The 20697-nt window shown below is 42.1% G+C and overlaps 1 protein-coding gene across 1 annotated transcript; it reads left to right on the top strand.

Moving 5' to 3' along the window:
• Window positions 1-14188: 14188 nt before the first annotated feature.
• Window positions 14189-20087, top strand: FGF3 (fibroblast growth factor 3). The gene is made up of 3 exons (XM_033006983.1): window positions 14189-14447; window positions 16429-16532; window positions 19755-20087. The coding sequence occupies exons 1-3, from the start codon at window positions 14189-14191 to the stop codon at window positions 20085-20087; spliced, it is 696 nt and encodes a 231-aa protein (XP_032862874.1).
• The last annotated feature ends 610 nt before the right edge of the window (window positions 20088-20697 follow it).

The raw sequence follows: 20697 nt of genomic DNA, 5'->3' as shown, positions 1-20697 counted from the left end.
ATCTTAACCTGGGAATAATAGAAGAGGGCAATTGTGAATGGTTTAGCAGGTCCTTGAGGACCTCTCTCCGGTTACAGGTTGTAACAGAAGATTTATTTTGCTGCCCCTGTTAGTGAGTTGATCTAGTCTGCCTTACACAATTGTTTATTCCCAAATAAGATATTTCAATCCTGTGGTCTTCAGAGTGCCCATTGCAAGCGCTAATTAGTGATCGTTTAAAGTACTTAGGTAATGTTAACTCCAGCACACAAGAGATGCTCTTGAGTCTGACCCCTGCTCATTCCATTTCTTTTTGGAGCTTTGAAGACAATTGATTTTTGAAGACTGCAGCCTTCCCTTAAAATCAGGAACTAAAAGATTGGGGACCTAATCTTGATTCAACCATTCATGCCATCTTTAAAGACGTTTACTTTTTTCCCTCTGGATGTCAATTAATAGATTTTAAAGTCAGTGAATTAACCCAATGTGAAAGAGTTTAGAGCACAATTGCATGTGGGCAGAAAATGCTAATTATAAGTAATCAGGCAAAAAAAAAAAAACAAAACCAAAACCCAACCAAGGAGTGCACCTTAAATAGCTGATGGGAACAGGCTAAAAAAAAAAAAAAAAAAAAAAAAAAGACAGGGAATTTTTAAAGCTAGTTTGAAAGTAGTATGTAGAGTTACATAGAGAAGAACACCAGTCAAAACAACAGATATGAAAGGTAACTTAGAACTGACTTTTGCACACACTGGGTCAAACACAAGCTGTAGTTTCCCTTCATGAGAAAAAAACACCCTGTGAAATAGTTCAAGGTATACTGGATGAAAAAAATGTCTGAGTTGTCCATAAAGATAACTGGAGACCAGTACGGTAAAGGAACTTCTCACTGGCATCTTTTGGCAACATCTCCTTGCAGTGGGTGCAGTAATATTCACAGTTGTTGTACAAACATCTTTACAGAATTTTAGTTATTATCTCTAACTGTACCTGCACCAGTGAAGCTGTGTTTGGGTTAACAACAGTGGTGTGACCCCATATACCATCAGCAGCATTTTTATTAAGTCTAATTCTTCTCAGAGCTAGTTTCGATGATCTGGTCCAGACATACTTCAAGACAAGGAACCCCATGAAATTTCCTGAAAAATGACCGTGCTCCAAACTTACTGATTTTCATTACAATTTCCTGTTAAAAATTATGCAATTTAGGATTAATTGCTGGACAGCTATTGGGACAAAATTATGCCTTACACAAATAGGAAAGGAGCCTCAAAGATTTTCTTGAAGACTGAGCTCTGGTTAGAAGATACTGAGCATCTCCAAAAAAAGGGTGGTCATGAAATGCCCTTGAGGTAGACCTGCAAGACCAAATGGGAAGAGATCCTTTTTGAAGAAAAGCACCGGATCCTGCTTGGGAATGGTGGAGCCTCCCATCATTTGTCTAACTCTCAGTTTTTGACAGTGGCTTTAGCACTGCAGCCATGAGTAGAGTACACTTTCTGACAGCTCCTCCCAAAGATCTCTGTGTCAGAAGGTGTGCCATAGTCCAGATTTCTGAAAGATACTTGAAATTTGAAGTTAAGAAGCAAATAGAGGTGAAAATACAAAAAGCCTGTCCAGTTTCAAGTTAGAGAAGTGATTTTCCAAATCAAAGAAACCATGCAGTACGATCACAGGACGTTGTTCAACTCTTTCACCATGACTAGGCCATTTTCATATACTGAACTGAAGGAAATTCTGATGGGAATGTGTCATACATAGAAAACACAGACCAACAACTTCTTCCAACCCATCAAAACTGGATGATATTGAGACTCTGCTCTCATGCTTTGGGGGCAGGGATTTCTGAATATGAAATTGTTTTACTTCATTGTCAAGAAGTAAAACAATTTGTTAATAGTATTTTTACCTCAATTATCAGTATATTTCAATATTAGTAGGACACCAGCATAATGAACCAAAGTTCAAATTTAGTAATAATTTCATTTTAACATTTATAACAAGCTCTTAAACAGCTTCTTTCCTTTTAATTTCAGAGAATATATACTATTAAAAAAAGGACTCTCTCCTTGTGAAGGAATTAGCAGAGTAACACTTGAAAGAAAAACTTATACATCCTAAATCAAATAAATATGCAGGGGTATTCTGACATTAATAAAACAATCACTGTTGTTTGTATTGGTTAAGCATGGCAGGAAAATAGAAGCTTTCAACTTTTAGCTCCAAAATGTAATTTAAGTATTTCTTTTGTGCAGCATGCCACTGTTTCATTAATATGTATGTTTGACAGCAGGTTTGAATGCACTTTCTTCTTTTCATCACTGGTGTAGCTTTGTTTTCTCCAAAGGTCTATACTTCTTCTTTCAGTCATTTTAAATAGAAGAGAGGGATGTGTTAAATTTCCTTTCTCTGAGTACTAAATGTTTTGTCAGTGCATTCTAGACTAAAATAAAGGTGGTGAGGTATTTTGATAGAAAGGAGACTATTGGGTAAACAGGGATGCTACTGTAGAAAGAGGGCAGAAGGCTGGCACTCAGTAATAGTTGGGAGCAGATAAATGGTAAACAGCTGAAATACACCTATGTTCCTGCTAATCTGAGTTCATCAAAGGTGATAGAGAGTTTTGCCTTTAAAATAATAGACAAAACCTGACTCAATGGGAGCAGGACCAGCCTAGTATCTGCACTGCAACAAACCTAGCAAACGACTGGATACCTCTAATATCACAGAGTCAAATACACAGATCTTGGTAAGTCATTACCAAGCATGAAATTACTTTAAAATTGCTACATAATGCCTTTTCTAAACTTTATGTGATGAGGAACTGTAAAAAAAAAAAAAAAAATTAAAATTACCGAGTTTAAACTGGGAAAGAAACTCACCTATGGCTAAGTTTGTATATTGGAAAGGATTCAGATAGCCCATTAAATACTCCAATGGTTATTTACAATAGGATTAATTTCATTCACATCAGAGAATACCTATTATGTTTCTTTAGTTTATGCTTAAGCAGCTGTCCAATTAAAAGGAATCGATCTTCTACAAAGCTTGTATCTGAACATAGCACTGCCCACTGTGCAATAACTCCTTTGTATTTGAGATCTAATATGCCATGCAGCTATGATCCACAGAGGGGTTTTGGGGTTTTTTTTAATCCTCCAATTCTTTAAGAAATTATCTTATCACTCCACCATAATCGAGCATTCCTTCTTGGTTCTACAGGTCAGTGAAAGGGTTAAAAATTCTCTATCTCTATCTTGATCTTTGCTGAAATGGTGTATGGGAATGAAATGGTTGCCAATTTGTTTGCCATGCATTCTGACTGTACGGGAGTTCTTTTTTGCCTGACAGGCAGGTAAGATCAAAGTGGTGCAGGACAAAAGGGGCTCAGCAGTGATTTGTCAGGGGACGAAAGGCAGTCCTGTCTGGGAAAGTGGCTGTAGCCCAGAACGAGCCTTCAGATCACTAACACACTAAAGAAATCATGGCATGAGAAAAAGTACAGCAAAAAAGGTTCAAAGGTCAGTTTTATTTGGTTTGGATTATTGGTGCCTCCTTTTAAACCGAAGAGCAAGAAGGGGAAAAAAGAACAGGCTAATAACCTTTGTTATTGTCTAGGAAAAAAACTCTTTTGTACACATTGCTTGGGGATTGTCTGTAATTAAAATGCTGTTGTTAGACCCAGGACCTGATCCTGCAAAGTTTTACTCGTGTGAGTAATTCTCCATTGCATGAATAGTCCTGTGCGGTTGCTCACGTGAATAAAGATTACTTTAATGAAAAAGAGTTTGCAAGTTCAGGCTTTACATTTAGTTAAGGGTTGCAGGTGTGTCTGTGTGTGTTTGTGTCTGTGTGGCTGCTTAGAAGTGGGTGTCCTTCTTTCTAAGCAGAGATTAGGTTTTAATGAGTGACCTGAAGAAAAATATATACTTGAAAATTCAAAACTCAAGTCAAAAGCAAACAAACAAATCTCTATAACTGTTCGCATTTCCCTCCATAAAATTTGGGTGACTCTGAAACTCACTGTTCTCTTTTAATCCAGATGTATGTCTGACAGTTACTTCACTGATTTATGTCAGAGGAGCTCTGTGAATCTCCATCTGCTGCAGATAACTTGAAGCAATTATTATCTTTCAAATGATATTGAGCAAAGAATGTCTTGGTTTAAGTTATAAAAAGATAGTATTATTCCATAACTGGTGGAGGATGATGGTGATGTCGGTTGTGTCCAGCTCATTTGGGAAATGGCAATCTTCTTTAGTGGAGGAGGGGGCCGCTGCACAGCTGGAGGAGAGGACACTTGCTGTGACACACACCCTGCCAACAGGCAGCAGAGAAGAGAGCAGGGAAAGGCGTGGGCTGATCAACCCTCCTTTTCTCAGAATAGCCAAATAATTGAGTCTGAGGTGGTAACACAGAATGAGAGTAGGTGCAAGCTGTGCAGGGCATCATTTTCACCCTCCTACATGACAGAAGGCAAAGGCAACCAGTGAGCAAAGGAGGCTATTCCTTTTGTACTTGCTTTTTCTCTTACCCAGGAATGAGCGTATTTTGGACAGTTAATGGCTAATCTAGATTGGGTTGGATAGTAGACTGAAATTGACATGTACATTTTCAGTTCCACGAGGGGAAATGGTACAACAGGTGAATAAGTCTCTAAACTTTTCCTGCTTGACACTGGAATTTCTTCCAGTGCAGAGTAGGGAAAGAGCCAAATGGTCAGAGTCAAAAGAAAAGGGAATTTTTGTGATCAGGTGCAATATTTTGCAAGCATTTGTTATCCCTGGATCAGCTGTGCATAAAAGCCATGGTGGAGAGGGTGGGGAAGTAGAAGTGGAACTGTGCTTCTTTTAGCAATATCCAAATTATCTGAAGACGTATCTCTGAAAAGTATTCCAGAGTTCCTCTATTGAGGTGTGATAGAGAGGCCAGTTTTTAGGGAACAACATTACACTTTGATGTAGCTGGAGCACAACTTCAGGTAACATCCTTCATATATGAATAAACAAGATGCTTCTGAGACAAAGAGGTAATGGTGCCCTGGACCTCACATAAGGGCTCTAACTTCATGTTAGAATTCACCCATGTTCATAACCTTGAGACCAGAGTCTTACAGCTTCCTGGGCTATCAAACTGTTCTGGGATCATTCTTTACAATGTGTGTCTGACTTCCTTTCAAGTCCTGCAGCTCTGGGAACTGAAGAGAATCTATTGAAAAAAAATCCAGCAGTAGTTTGGAAGTATATGTCTGCTAAAGACCTGAAGACAGAAAAAGGAGAGGTTGTGAGTAGCATTGCACTCTCTTGGGAACATGTCCTGTTGAGAAATTCTGCAAAGGCTGGTGCTTCTTGGAGGATCTGCTTATGGTGGATAATTTCAAAATATTTCAGTAAGATTCTCTGCTTTCCTGAAAAAGTTTCATGCCCTTCTGTTGCAGAAATTCCTGATGCATCTTGGCTTTCTGTGGTTAATTATTAAAATCAGAGGACAAGTGTATTTCAGAGAAGAAAACAAACCTGACAGTTTCCAGAGGCCCATGGGGGTTCCAGTAGTATTATGCAGATTGTCCTGCAGTTTTGGATTGTGAAATGATCCTAGTTAGATCCTCATTGTAGTCTTAAAGTAAGAGCCATCAACCCAGAAAAGGAGGAATTGGACTGAAGTAGATTCATCTGAAACAGAGGCTGATTTTCTCCACTTTGCAGGTTGCATCTGTGATCAAGTTAGAGTCTTGGAGGCCTCTGAGCCAAAACCAAAATCAGAAATGGCTGAAGGAATTGATTTAGACTCAATTTCCTGTGCACGGTTTGTGAGAGAAGATACGGGAACCTCTGGAAATTTTTACTTTTATTTTTTGAGATAGATTATTAAGGCAAATAACTGGATTGCCTAGGAGAGTTTGATGGCAGCAAAGAATACCCTTTGGAGAAAGCAGTTCTCAGACATCAAGATATAAATAGGTACTTACCCAGCCTTCTGTAATTCACTAAAGAACCAATTCTGCAAAATACATCAATATGTTTAAAATGAGCCAAAGGAAAAATTCCACCTAAAAAGGCTTCAATAAAGATATCTAAGATGTCATATCTATGGGATGCAACTCACCTATGCTGGGAGTATTTAGATATGATGAAAAAAAAGAATCACCTGTGCTTACTAGTCAGGCATCCCAACTAGAGGAGAGAGAAGACTGGATTTAATTTCCCAGTGAGAAAAATCTCTGGAAGAAAAGGATGAAGTGGGGTGAAATATGGCAATAAGGGTTAGAGACTGATAAAACAATATTGGCCATTAGACCCTAGTTCCACTATTCTGAGTTTATAAGCTTATGTTACTTAACTTCTAAGGAAAGGGAGACAGATGCCAAAGTAGTAATGAGAAAAATATTCATTACAGATTCACCCGTGACTTTCAGCATATGTAGAATTTGGCTGTGGATGTTGGTGATACCAAGATTCCCCATACCTGATGCTTACACGACCACTTCTGTGCAGCCGTTAGCCCAGACACCACCGAAATCTGGTATCTAAGCAGTGGTATCCAAGACTGAGTTACAGCATTCAGCATTGCTGCAGTTGTGCAGTGTAAAGATCAGGAAGGAAGATGGCCCTGACCTCTTTTATTGATCACAATATATCCCTTTGCCATCAAAAAGCTCTCTCCAGTGGGAAAATATTTTATTTGGGCTATTAATTGCTCATTTAAACCAGAGGCTGCAAGTAGTGTGGAGGGGATTCTGTGACTTTGTGACACCAGCTGTGTCACATGCAGTCCTCAGTCCACTTCTGTGTTGTCACCAATCACAAATTATGTCTACACCTTCCTTCTAAGATTCTTCAGGAACATCTTTTATTTCTTTTGGTTAACATGTTGCTAATTTGGGTCATCACTTCTATGAAATTTTTCCAAGGACAGAAGAAGGAGTAGAAGTCTGTCTCAGATTAGAAAGTGCACTAAGATAACATACTATTAAATTATTAAACCTCCCTCTTTATGTTACAGGTGAAAAATATACCTTCAGATCTAGCAGCTCTTACAGCCTTACCCACTTGTCAAATTGGGTTGAAACGGGAGACCCAAATTGTCTTGATCTATTCAATACTTTCTTAGATGCACTGTCTTAGATATAGGATGTCTAGAGCATGCTACTAATCACTTGATTAATAGCCTAAGTAATGAAACTACTATGAAAAAGAATTTCTTAAAGGCTGCAGAAAAGAAGAATGCCAGGGGAACTGAGGCCACATCTGCTACATGGAGTGACCAGTGCCAGGACAGGACCCAGGTGCCGGAGCACGCTGACTTGCAGGAGAGCAGGTGGCAAAGGGGAGAGGGCAGACAGGAGTGAGGCAGCAGGGGCTGCAGGAGAGGCCAGCAAAGAGGGTTTGATACCCAGACATCAAGCACCCCAGGGAGGGATGCTGAAGTGTTATGCAAAAGGGAACTCGGTGTGGTAGCATCTCAAATGGCAGCTGTACTGCTAGGCCCAGCTACTTCTCAGGAAAAATATTGCACGCTTTACCTTGAAATGTCGATGTTAAAGTGCTCATATAAAAAGTCCAAATTTCCTAAAGGCAGACAGAGGGATGTAGCAGTAAAAAGAGATTAATTCCTCCTCCTTGTTCACACTGCTGGTCAGGAGGATCTAAGTAATAGGATGTCTGCTTCCATAAAATAGGAAAACAAGGAAAGGTCATACATGTCTTTTCTCAGCAGCAAATTTCCTCCGGGGAGTTCCAAATCTAGCAAGAGAGACCTGCAGCCCTTCCCGAGAGATGGAGTCTGTGGGAAGGGTCTATATCTAAACAGTATCAAGTGGAGGTCACTTTTCTGCTAGCTTGAGTAAGCCACAGAGTCTGGTTTCCCATTCTCCTCAACTGCAGACCTCCTGAGTGACCACAGCAGAGACCTGGAGGGGAGCAAAATAACCCTGACTCCAGCCCAGGCCTCTCAGGACTCCTCAGGACTGCTCCAGGTGACCCCTGTGTTCTGAGTGCCTCCTACCTGCCTAACACAGATGGGATAGAGATGTTGCAGCCAGTGTCTGAAATTCTGTGACCAAAGAGGCCGTAGTGACGTTGGGTCTAGAGATAAACTGATGTATTTACAACTGTACTTAGGACTCTCTGGTGTTACCTACTGCTCTATTTTATTTTCCATCCAGGCCCTGATAGATAGATGAGGGGAGTACCAGAGGGAAAGATCCTTTTAATTTGTTCCTTCTTCGCACTACACATTTTCCTCTCACCTTTACTGTGTGGGATGTCAATGTGTGTTTGTGCACACGTGTGTGTGAGGAATACAAATTGGATCGTTCCTCTATGCACTGGTGACAAATGCCAGGTACTTCCATCTCTTCCCTGGAGTCAAAAGAAGGAATTCCACTGAAATTCATCTAGGGTACTAATTTTAATTTGTGTTTCTGTTTAGATTTGAAAACTGCATAATCTTTCCTCACATGTACTTCTCTGTCTAGTTGGCCCTCTTTCTTATCCCTTGGTCTAGGTGGAACTTCAAAATATTTTGCATTATGACCACCTTAGGACAATGTATAATCATGAATGGGATTTCCTGGGAAAACCCCAGCCATATGATGTAAACCTTGATCTGAAGTAGTTGTCCCTAAAACCAGAAAAGTTATTAATCTTCAGTTTGGAGTGGATAATTCCTGGCACTAGATTTTTTCTTCCAGGGACATATGTTCATGCACGTGGCATGTCCCTAAGGCAGGTACTTTCAGTTTTAATCCCTGATGCTTGGGCAGCCCCATGCACAGACCTAGGCCTGACCCCTATGCCTGTCATCTGATTTTGCAAAGTGTTGATCCAACCACGGCTTGGAGAAAGAGAGATCTTTTATCTTCAGGTAACCCAATCCCAAAGATTTGCAGGGCTGAGTGAGATCATAACAAGCCTCTGATTGTGAGAGAAACTGGGGGATGAATTCTAAAAGTAGTAAGAGATTTATGTGAATAGCAGGTCCTTCGGGCACGAAGAACAATTACATCATGGATATGGGCCAGATGCTTCTCTCAGGTACACCACACTTCTCTGTAAATCTAAATAAATGTTTTGAAGACAATTTCAAAACACATACTGAGTGACCAAAAGAGGAGCAAAGCTTTTTTCCAAGAGCTCAGGTTATTAAGTGATAAATGAGATATCAAAGGTGTGAAGCAGGTATGCAAATCTGGGTCCCAAGTTATCAATAAATTACATTTGTATTGTTTTTACATTCCCTTTCTCCTCAACATCCCCATATCCATTGTGTTTAGTTATTTTCATGGCTGCAGTTTACAGTTCTGTATTGGTCTGAATATCCCTATTGTAGCACGGTTTGAGCCTGCCACAAATCTTTACAAGCCACGTGACCGTCATCTAAACTTCACTGTCGCACATATTTTGGTAGTGTAACATTTCTTCTACTGTTTCTTTTGTTTCTTGTATTGAAAAGGAGTAAGCAACACAGGGAAGAAAAAGACATAAAAATTTTGTTTAATGTTGCTGCATTCATTGTTTTGAATATTTTAATTCAGTAAACCATTAAGAGATTATCTAAGAACAAGGGAAAATAATTTTTCTAGTAACAAGATTGGGCCTGATCCAAATTCACTGGTGTTAAAGAAAAGGCTCTTAGTAAATTCCATGGACTCTGAATGAAGGATTAATCCCTCGATCCTCAGCCAAAGAAACTCTTGCCAGCTTTGGTAGAAATTTCTTGGAGTAAGGAATTTAGGCATTTGCATCTTGATATTAATATTAATAACAATAACAATAATAATAATAACAACAACAACAAATTAACATATACATATACCAGATAAGTTAGCAGATCTCAGTGATCTCAGTAAATCACACATGATTTTAACCTAAATACAGAAGTTTTAAAACTTTAAATTAATTTATTGTTTGAAGTGCAATATAACAGTAGCTCACATAATAGGTATAGAATGAACAAAATCATTCTAAATGTCAAGATCTCATATTGTTTGTCCATAAGCCATAAAAAATTACTGGAAACATGAAAAACATTTAATAGGGGTGGATAAAGGGAGAAATGTTGATATGTCTGTTATGTGCTTAACATTTCCTCTGGAGAATTATTTCTATTTTCATTTGAAATTTTCTAAATCTTATTTTCTCCATCTGAAAAAAGCAGCCTGAACCTCGGAAGCTATGAATTTACTCCCCGGAACTTTCCTCCTCCACTCTCCCTTCATCCTGCTTTCTGGGAGTTATTAGTGTACAATACAATAAACAGTATTGCCTACACATATAGAATAGGGTAATGTGATGCTGTGTGGTCTGGAAAGTCATTTAAACAAGATTATATTGTTCACAGGGTGCAGAATAGCCCCACTAGGAAACCACAAAGAAAACAAAATATAGCTGAATAAAATCAATTGAATTTTATAACCCCTTCCCAATATCAGCAGGTGTGAGCGAACTGCATCGGGCAGGCCAGTTATGTTCAGAAAATGACATTAGCACATTGCAAACAAACACCTAATAATCACCCGGGCTGTGTTTTCTTTGAGACCTTCCCACGGTCCACATTGGAGCTAGGATGGAGTTTTAATTGGAGAAGGAAGGCGATTTTTTTCCTGCTGGGGGCTCCACCCACTGCCTCGGTATTTATTGCTCTACAAATTGTAACTTCCTTCTCGTTAGAGTAACGGGCCGGTTGTAAATCAGCGCCGGGGGCCGCAGGAGCGAGGGGCAGGCGCGGTGGCTGCAGTTGGATCGCGTAGTAAAATCAGATCCTGATCCACAGCAGCATTAAAGACGAATCGTTGCAAAATGTGTGTGTGTAAAATTTATTACAGGTTACAGTTAGTCTTTTTAAGGGGGGGAGGCTTTGAAAACTTTGCCTTTTTTTTTTTTTTTTTCTCTCACTGCTTACTTTTATAGAATACTTCAATAGAAATATGCGTTGTTTTATCACAAAGATCTTAGACGTACATATCCGAAAATACGGTCCTTCTCCGAGGGTAATCAATTAAGAATACAAGTGCTTTGTGTGCTTACAGCATGCACACTGTAAGGGTAAAAACATCTGTCTCAAATAGTCACTTTTACTCAGTGCCTTGCCAGGGGAAATGCTGGTTTGGAGGCTTAACTGAAAGAAGGCTTTAAAATATCCCGTTAGCAAGATCAGGCATCAAGAATAATAGATACCTAACACGTTCCATTCAAAATCACACATTTCTAAGCAAATTAATAGATAATTATCTGTTGTAATTCTAATTAATGTAATTGTAATACGGTCTAGAGCCTATTCTCCCCTCCACATTAAGTAACAGACCCAAACTGCTCTCTGATTATTACTTTGGGGCTACAAGGAGCTTTGGGGCATAATTAAAAATATTTCCAGAAAGAATCGGTAGACCACATCTGACGTCCCACCCCCTGTTAGAATTGGACCACATCAAAGGGACCCTTTTTGTTTTCAAAAATGGTCACCAGACAACTTAAAATATACAAGAGTGGGCTTATGTTTTATTGTATAGATGTCTGACTAGAGCAAAACGACTTAAGGTTGCTTGCTATTCAGTGTTGTACCAAGTGAGACAAGGTAGCTACAGCCTTTTGATATTTCCGTGGAGGTCGCATTCATTTCATTTGAAAGGGAACCATTAATGATAGACCTCTAAGTGTTCCCCTCCCTAATAAGTAAGAATACACATCGCTTGGGAAGCCTGGCTGTGTCAGATGCCCAGGGCGGAAAGATTTGTAGATGATGGTGCTAATTATGAAAATGTGATCAAGATGGAAGCAATTTGAGCAGAAGTCATTAACGTGTTACTCTTCCACCCACTAGTCTTTTGGGTTTATTATTGCGGTGGGGGGCGGGAGGAGGATCTTGCGGGATTATTTTTTTCAGAGCACTAATGAAAAATGTCCTGCAAGTCTAAAACTGCAAAATGTCAGCCGCACATGTACAGGGCGATGCATTAGGCTCGGTACGAGCCCTGAGATTTACTCGGAGGAGATCACTATAATTACAGAAAGTAATTACGTTTTATCTCCTTCTCACGGTGCCGGTGAAAGCATCTTTCAGGAAACCCAGGGCATGTTAAGAGTTATTTTTCTTCTATCACTTTTGTCTTGTAGCTCGTCAGAGGCTGCAAGTCCGTGGCACCCGATTTGGGGTGCATCCCCAGAGGAAGGGTTTTCAGAGGGTCCGTGTTTTAGGAGGGACTGAAGGATTTGCCCCTCAAGCAACGATCCCCTCCCCCCCGCCCCGCATACACTCCAAGATTGGGGTCCTGCATGCTTATGTCTTCATATTTTTTACGTGGACACGGTGCTTTAATTACTTTAATTTCCAATGGTTCACTTTTAGTAAATATACTGGAACTACATGACTGCCTGGAAGTGGCATTGCAGAAGAACACCAATAAAGAATTAATTGTACAAACATTTATCATCCCCAGATCAAACTCTCCTTGTGAGGCTAAGGCTTAACTTGTGGAGAAGAAAAGGGGGAGGAAGGGGTGGTAATGGCGGAGGGGTGCTTGTGGGTTTTTTATGTGTTTCCTTTTATTCCAGACGACTATATAATGAAAAGCCTTTTAGCCCTGGAGAACTACTAAATATTAAGCGCAGCTTAAAATAGGAAGTAGCTTTAGAGATCGTTTCGTCCTTCTGCCATTCCTTTTAGGAAAAGGTCGTATCCTTTCCCTTATTTTCCCACTAGTAAAAGCTTCCTTCCTTTAAAGATATTTAACGTGTAAAAAAATCGTCTTGCTGTACATAGGAATGTCTTTTAAAAATATTTTATAGACCTCTTCTTGTTCACCGATTCTGGGGGAAAAAATAATACATTGATCAAGGTCAAACGCTTGAATTCTGACGTGACTCACTTCAAAGGTGTATTTGTGTGCCCTTCGAGCACATTAATACTAATTATCTCTCAAACACTTCCCCAAAACTCCTACTGCCTGTTTCAGATGCAAATCTAATTAACGAGCTGCCTTTGAGTAGCACACAGGGACAGCGTAATTCACGGAGCTGTTGAACCTTTTGCCGCCTTTTATATTTATTTATAGGTAGCTCCATCATATTTTGAAAGCGTAGGCAGTTGTGTGAAGCTACATGGTAGCGAGTGCAGATCTGCTATAGCTAATGAGCCTTACCAGGCACCAGAGTTAAGAAAAAGGATTAGCTCCAATTTCTTGAAAATGCATTCAGGGACGCGTATCATAACACTCACCGGGCCCTACTCTGTCTAAGTTAATTTAGAAATTACTAAATCTTGAAAGACCTAGCTAAATAATGCGTATTATTTGTAACCGTGAACTGATTGATTTAGTAATAACTGTTTGCTTTCGACACCGGTGACGAAGGTGGGGGGGAGGCTGAAGCAGCCTTGCTGCCGGAGCGAAAGCCATTCAAAAGTGCTCGCCACCTTCCAGCCTCCCAAGAAAACAGGGCCCGCACCCCCTTTCTTACGCCTCTGCGCTGAACACGCGCACTTTCATAAGCCACTTCCCGGAGATGTTTGCTTCGAGCATCAGCCCCCCCAATCCCTCCCCCCCTCTCCCGGCTGCCGCGGGCTGAGCTGGGGGTGGTGGTACCCGGCGGAGGGTCCGCGGCTGCACCGCGCCTCTCCGCGGGGCGGGCGGCGGCCGCAGCCGGCCCCCCATGCGGGGGTGTGCGGGTGTGCGGCGTGGCGCGGCGAGATGCTGTGTAATTTTATCCACGCTGCACTCTGGGAGTTCACACGAGACTGATACCTTTTGCCTCCTCTGCTTTGTATCAATTGGTCGCAGATCAGGCTATTGTTGCAGGAAGCTGCTTTTATTTCTATGCTCCGTCGATCAACTATTTTCCCCACAGTCTCTTGCTGAAATTCAGCGGGTGTCTTTCTCCCTCTCTCTCTCCTTCTGCCTCTCTGTCTCTCATGCATGCCGTCTGTCTATCTGGAAACCCAAGGAGAAGGCTGATCACGGCAGCTCCATCTAATACAAACAGCTGGGACTCTTCGGTGGCCTTTGCTGATGTCTATTGATTTAAGTAAATCTGAGACAGATAAAAGGGCCAGATCGAGGCTGATAAAAACTTGCCAATGCTTCACGGCTCGAAACAGTGTGTGCTCTGCAACTTTGGAGTGCTTCTAGCAAGACGACTTTAATGGGACCCCTGGTGTCATTCGCTCCAAGCCTCGATCTCCCCAGCAGACTAAGCGCTGCGGCCATCATGCCACAATGGTTATAATTTGGATCTTGTTCCTGAGTTTGTTGCAGGAGCCGTGGTCCCCAGGGCGGGCCACGGGGGTGCCCGGGGCCGCCGAAGCCTCCCCGAGAGCCCCCCGGCCGCGCCGGGATGCGGGGGGCCGCGGCGGCGTCTACGAGCACCTCGGGGGAGCGCCCAGGCGCAGGAAACTCTACTGTGCCACCAAATACCATCTTCAGATCCACCCCAACGGCAAGATCAACGGCACCCTAGAGAAAAACAGCGTCTTCAGTGAGTACCGGACACACCTTTCCCCATCTCGCTTCCCCTGGTCCGGGCTGTGTGTGTGTGTGGGGGGGGGGGGGGGGGGGGGGTGAATCTCTCGGCCGGACCAATTACCTCCTCCAGCATCAACGGGCCGGCGACGGCGGTGCTGGGCCGGGGGCGAAGCCGCTCCCGCCTCTCCTCCTGCCCGGGGCTCCTCGGCAGGGACCGGGGGCACCCCCGGCTGCCGGAGCTCTCGCCCCCTCCCCTCGTCGGGTTCGGCGTTTCGGGAGCCGGCCCCGCTGGACCCCGCAATTCCCTTTCCGCGCCCTCGCACCCTCCGGCTCCCGCTCCTTCCCCGGGGGCTGGCGGGCTTGACGGGGCAGTCCCCTCTGCCCCTGGCCCGGGACTGCCGAGCGGGACCTGTGAGGTGTGGATACCCAGCCGGCGGCGAAGGGGGGCTCAGTCCACCCAGGACAGAACGGGACCCCCCAGATCCGTAATTCCTCCTCCCCGATGGGGACCGGGAACCTGCCCTGCGCAGCCCGCCCGACCTGTCACTTGCCCTCGTTCCGCCGGGGGCTTCCCACGCCAGCTCTGCCCCAGCCCGGGCCGTGGGCACAGACTCTCAGTGCCCTCCTCGACGGGCTGCAGGCTGCCCTTGCCTCCCTTGTCCCTCCCCAGCTTGTCTCCCGCGGGGGGCTTGAGCTTCCACGGGCTAAATCACATCTGTCCCCTTTGACATGTGCCGGGAATCAGAGGTAATTAAGATGAAACGGGATATGTCGGGAGTGAGGGGGTTTGTGCGAGGGCGGCAGAAGGGAGGAGAGCGGGGATCAGCGTTGCCGGCTGTCCCGGGGGGGAGCCCCGGGCGCCCCCGCACCCAGCCCGGCCTCCGCCCAGGCCCCACCACCCCAGGAAGTGTAAATCCCGGCTGGTGATGGCACACAAAGATAGGGAGACCTCGGGGATCTGTCTGAAGTCCATAAAGGAAAACCACTATTTCCTAGAGGAAAACCCCCTTGTTATCAAAGCCTGGAGGAGGCAGCGAATCAGCAGCGAATTGGTGCCTGATTCAAAACAGCTGTACCAAATCCACCCAACCCTCTCAGACATGGCCAGGCCAGCAATCCAGCTCTACAAAGGGGACAGGCCCCTGGCTTTGCTTTACCATTGCCAAAAGGCAGCAATAGGTTTGGCTTCAGGGGTCACCTCTTGCCTCCAAACACTCATAGAAAGTACTGAGCCATTGGGCCACGACTGGACAACTGAGAGCAGGGTTTGAGTGAGCCAGCTAGAGAGCCCTGAACGTACAACTCCTCCTGAGCCACTTGTGCCTCCATCAGCATCATGCCACCTCTGGCTGGACATGGACATTTTGGCAGGTATTGTGCCAGCCTTGCCTGTGACACTCTTCTTGTGTTTGAGACCCCATCTTTGATGGCCTGAAAATCTCCTCCCTTTTAATTTGGCTCAGACAGTCATATTGTCCTTGTCTGGAGGGCTACACTGACCTCTTAAATGACAAGTTCCTTTCATGATTATATACATGGCTCTAAAATGCAGCCGACCCACTTTGCTTTACCCTCTGGAGACCTCAGCAAAGGCTTTGTCCTGAAATGGACAGCTTTGTGACTGGTTTCAATGAGTCAAGAGCTCTCGTGTTCCTAAGCATTAAAGAGGATTTAAACTTTTTTTATATACATATAGGATTAAGTGAACCTCTAGTTCAGTGTCAGATCTTTTTCATTTTTGAAAGAGTTCAATCTCAATCAGTCACCTAGGGATTTACTGTCAAGCTTGTCTCAAATAATTCCTGCAATATCATTGGTTTATATTGTTTAAAATAATAGTCTTGTCTCATTCACATGATTGCACTATGATTTTGGTGTGAGCTAGTGATAGCTGTGAATTCATACTCTTCAGGTAAGCAGTCATTCAAAAGTATCTCAGAAAATTACACATGATGGTGAGCAACAACATATCTCATAATTGTTTCTGTTTCTAGGTATTCTTGAAATAACTGCTGTTGATGTTGGAATCGTTGCCATCAAGGGCTTGTTCTCTGGCAGGTACCTGGCCATGAACAAAAGGGGCAGGCTTTATGCATCAGTAAGTTTTACTTAAGACTGGCATGTGTAATTTCCTACGGGGAGAAGAGGTCCAGCGGGGAGTACTGATTTCTTATAAATAAAGTTTTATAGAGAAAAGAGTAATGTTATAACATATTTATGTCTGGAGTTGTTACAGACAACCTATTGGTATATTTTTAAAAGTGGAAATAAGCTGTGTTCTTACTTTCTTATTGCATGCATAGGCAAAGGCAGAAGAATGTGTTTGGCATGGGTATTTCATATGGCCAAAGTTATGGGCTGAATGTCCATCTCTATTCAAAATTATCCATATTTATATTTGATGTGGATGTTGGACATTGGCATAGGATATACATCTCAGACAAAGAGCATCCAGAAGCAGATGAGCATCTCTGTTAAAGTAGTCTGCTGATGGGAGTTTCTTTGAACAGAGAATTTGGTTGGGCAGTGAAAGAATGTACAGGTACTAAAGGCAGAGCTATAATAAGGAAAGGAAGTATGAGAAGGTACAAGAAGATAAAAGTGAAAATAAACACCTTATTGTACTCCTTTGACCTCATTTTTTTGTCCTGATCTTTGAGGTAAAATCGGGGCTCTACTGATATCAGTGGGAGTCTTTCCTTTTCAGCTCAGCCAATATTTCTCCTCAGTGAATAAAATACTTTAGCTTAGACTTCTTCACATTCAGGGACATACTAAGGCGTAATTGTCAACATGTATACTATACACATTATCTACCTACTTGAATTTCTTCCATTGTCTTTGATTACATCCCTAGCAATCTTGTGATCTCTTACTGTGTAACAGCCATACTGTGCAGTTTCTCCAGCAATCCAGTGGTATGGAAACAGATTTGAAGAGAGTAAAGTATGGCTATGTGAAATTTGCTTCCTCCAACTAGTCATTATACATAATTCAGTTGGTTTGAACAGCATAATATAACTTCAAGCAATATGAGCTTTTTCATGTGAATTCAGCTGAGGTAACACAATCAACTCAGTCACCTCCCTGGTTTAATGTGTTTTACTCCACCTTTTCAAGAGTGTTCTAATAGTGTTTCCGACCCAGCTTCTGTAATGTGTCTCGTGATACACACTGATTAAAGGGCCAGTGTCTAAAAATGATGGGGTTTTGCTGGTGCAGAGAAGGAGATGACAAACAGTTTTGGCAAAGCAAAATGCAGCTGAAGTGGAATAAGGTCATACTAGCTCTGCTGTGCCAGGGCTAAGGCTGGCCACTCCAATGCTTCCAGTTAATATTCTGGTTAAAATGGACATATTTTTCAATGGAACTCCTCCATTAGCTCAGGGCCAGGATCTGTCCCAAAGTAATTAATGGGAAGGATGAATTTTCAAGTTCTTTCTCATCTTTCCCTCTTTCTTGTTCAAAATAGTTATTCCTCCAGATTAATTAAATTGATTTAAAATAAGACTAAGCAAATTCTGAGCAAAAAACTCCTCTTCTAGAGTGGAGAAAAGCCTGGAGTAGGATAGCCCAGAGAATCCTTTTCTCCTGGACTTCCCTTTCTAGTTTGAGGAACATCAGACCACCTTGAAGTTTGTTCAGCTGTCACATGCCAAGGAATATTCATCCATGAAAGGTTTCTGTACAACTAGAAAAGGTAATTTTTGCTGTTCCATCTCAAATTTGAGAGAGATTGTTTCAGACTTGTGCTTCAGAGCTGGAGGGATAACCCAGGAAAGACTATTCCACTCCAGCTTTTTTCACAGAAGCAGCAAGGGGTGAGGGCTCAGCTTAGGAGAAATTTCCTGGCTTTGCCTAGAAAAAAACAGACGAAGGACTTTACTGATATTACTGTTCCAGGAACCTGTGCAAGGCCCCTGTTTCAAATAAGACTGACTTCTTTGGGGATAATTATACAGGGAGCATTTTATGAAACAGTATTTGAATCACTCTATTATCCCTTGGTTTACAAATCAGAATGAATATGTTGAGTCTGCAGCATTCCTGTGTCCTTAGCAGATTGTGATAACACTCTAGGTTTATCCTCTGTGATAAACCCTCTGCAACCAGAATGGAGGCAGACAGCAGGACAAATCTACCTACATATGGTAGTTGCGTGGGCTCCAGCACCACAGCATATGAAAACCTTGTCCTTGCAAGGAAGAGCACTTCCGTTTTACAGCTGTGAAGCTGAGACATGTGGAGTCTTTTAAAATCTTATTAAATGCCTATCAGCATTTCTGGTGAGTGAACAGCATTAAAAACATGTTGTTAATGTAGCCTATGGCTTTTCTGGCCCCAGTCTGGCTACCTGTGCCCTTTTCATGTCCTTCAGAGAGGTGATACAAAATAAAAAACCTCTGTAAAGACTACAGTAATAGTTCCCCTCTGCCTCTGTGCCCAACATACGTTAGATACAGAAGTCTCAATCACACAGGTACGGCAATGATTCTGTAGTTAAGAAAATATGTACAGTGTGGGAGGTCCTGGTTCTACTGCTTCCACCGAGGAGGAAGTAGTTCCTTGTGCAAGGATTTTGCAGTTTTCACTCAGTTGAGGACCAAATGAAAAGGCGCAGATTTTGATAGATCATGTAAAATGTGAGCACTGAGGATGGGTGTGTATTCTGCCTCACAGTTTGTGATAAAGGAGCAGCCGAGTGTTTTGGAGGAACACACTGGTGGACAGGGTGTACTTTAATTTTGTTATGCTGAAGCAAACAAAGAAGCTTCGTAAAGATGTTGTTTACTGCTCAAATATCCATAACAAACTGGATATAACAGACTGCAGGTGTATCTAACTACTAATACACCAATGAAAGAGACACTTTTTACATTAAACCATACGTTTTTCTCTTTTTAATAGATGTCAAAGGTTGATAAGCAGCAACTAAATAATTTGTCCTGTTCACAGGTGTATTTAGATCCATAAGCACAAAAAAATTAAATTTACCGCTGAACAATCAGAAAAGCTATTAATTTCTATTTACATACAATTTTTTGTTGTGAAATTGTTTTCTGGCCTCTTTCTGTCTCTGATCTAAGGAGTATGCTCACACTGCTGACAGGCAGCACCTTGTTGCACAGCAGATCATGCTCAGCACTTCTCTTCTGTTCACCTTTTGTAGCACCAGTCTGAGTTTTTCTTACCACAAGTGTTGCTACCCTTATCCTAAAATTGCGTGGAGTCTTGCTTAAGACTTTAGTCCAATCTTACTGAGATAGAAGAGAGCTATTACCCATATAGTCTTTCTTGAACTTTGTGGTTTGCTTTACAGGAAAATTATAACACAGAATGTGAGTTTGTGGAGAGGATCCATGAGTTGGGTTATAACACCTACGCATCCCGTCTCTACCGGACTGTACCCAACAGAGCTGGCACCAAGCGCAAAGCCAGTGCAGAGAGACTCTGGTATGTCTCAATCAATGGGAAAGGACGACCCAGAAGGGGCTTTAAAACTCGCAGGACACAGAAATCATCTCTCTTTCTGCCTAGAGTATTGGATAACAAAGACCATGAAATGGTCCGACTGTTTCACACAAATGTGAAATATCGAGAGAGTCTCCTGAAGACCCCAAGCAAGAACCAGCGAAGAAGGAGAGGACGCTGATGGGGGTGGTATGGGGGCTGGAACTGATTGAGAGTCTTCAAAACACTACTAAAAAAACTAACAGATGTGATTGTATGACAGGCATTAACACGGACATTTTTTATACACTGTGTAATATAATTGAAAGTCACTTCCCTTACTTTTAGCTATTGTAGAATTATTATCTGTGGTAAAAGAGATGTGAGATAAACTAAGGCACATTCAAATGTAAATTAGTTGGATGTAATAATTTTGTGAATGACTTTCACATTTTCTGTTCTAAAAATAATAATTTTCATTACTAGTATTTTCATTCTAATTTCACATAGGCTATTACCTCAGTGACTGTCCTCCCAGAGCATATTTTACACTTACCAATTTTGTGTCCACAGAGAAGGTATAGCACTTTCATGGCTCTTTTGGCAGTTCCTCATAAAAGGCTATATTCCTATTTTTATGGAATACAGGAGTTAGAAAACTGGTTTATTTTTTAACTTACATATATTTATTTTTATTTTATGATCAGCCAGTATCAATTATATTTTTTCCAAGACTGTCCAAGAAAAGTAAATTTGTAAACTACTTCAAATATTTCAACAGTCCTACACATTACTAGATTATTCTTGAATTT

Source organism: Tyto alba, unplaced genomic scaffold (genome assembly GCF_018691265.1).
Source record: "Tyto alba isolate M040663 unplaced genomic scaffold, T.alba_DEE_v4.0 Super-Scaffold_8, whole genome shotgun sequence".
NCBI classification, from domain to species: Eukaryota; Metazoa; Chordata; class Aves; order Strigiformes; family Tytonidae; genus Tyto; species Tyto alba.
The sequence above is the reverse complement of the archived record's forward strand: the minus strand, read 5'-3'. Positions and strand labels throughout refer to the sequence as shown.

Coding starts and splice junctions, on each gene's coding strand:
- FGF3 (XM_033006983.1), top strand. CDS start 14,189: ATGGTTATAATTTGGATCTTGTTCCTGAGTTTGTTGCAGGAGCCGTGG. Junction 14,448..16,428: donor AGAGAAAAACAGCGTCTTCA/GTGAGTACCGGA, acceptor TTCTGTTTCTAG/GTATTCTTGAAATAACTGCT. Junction 16,533..19,754: donor GGGGCAGGCTTTATGCATCA/GTAAGTTTTACT, acceptor TTTGCTTTACAG/GAAAATTATAACACAGAATG.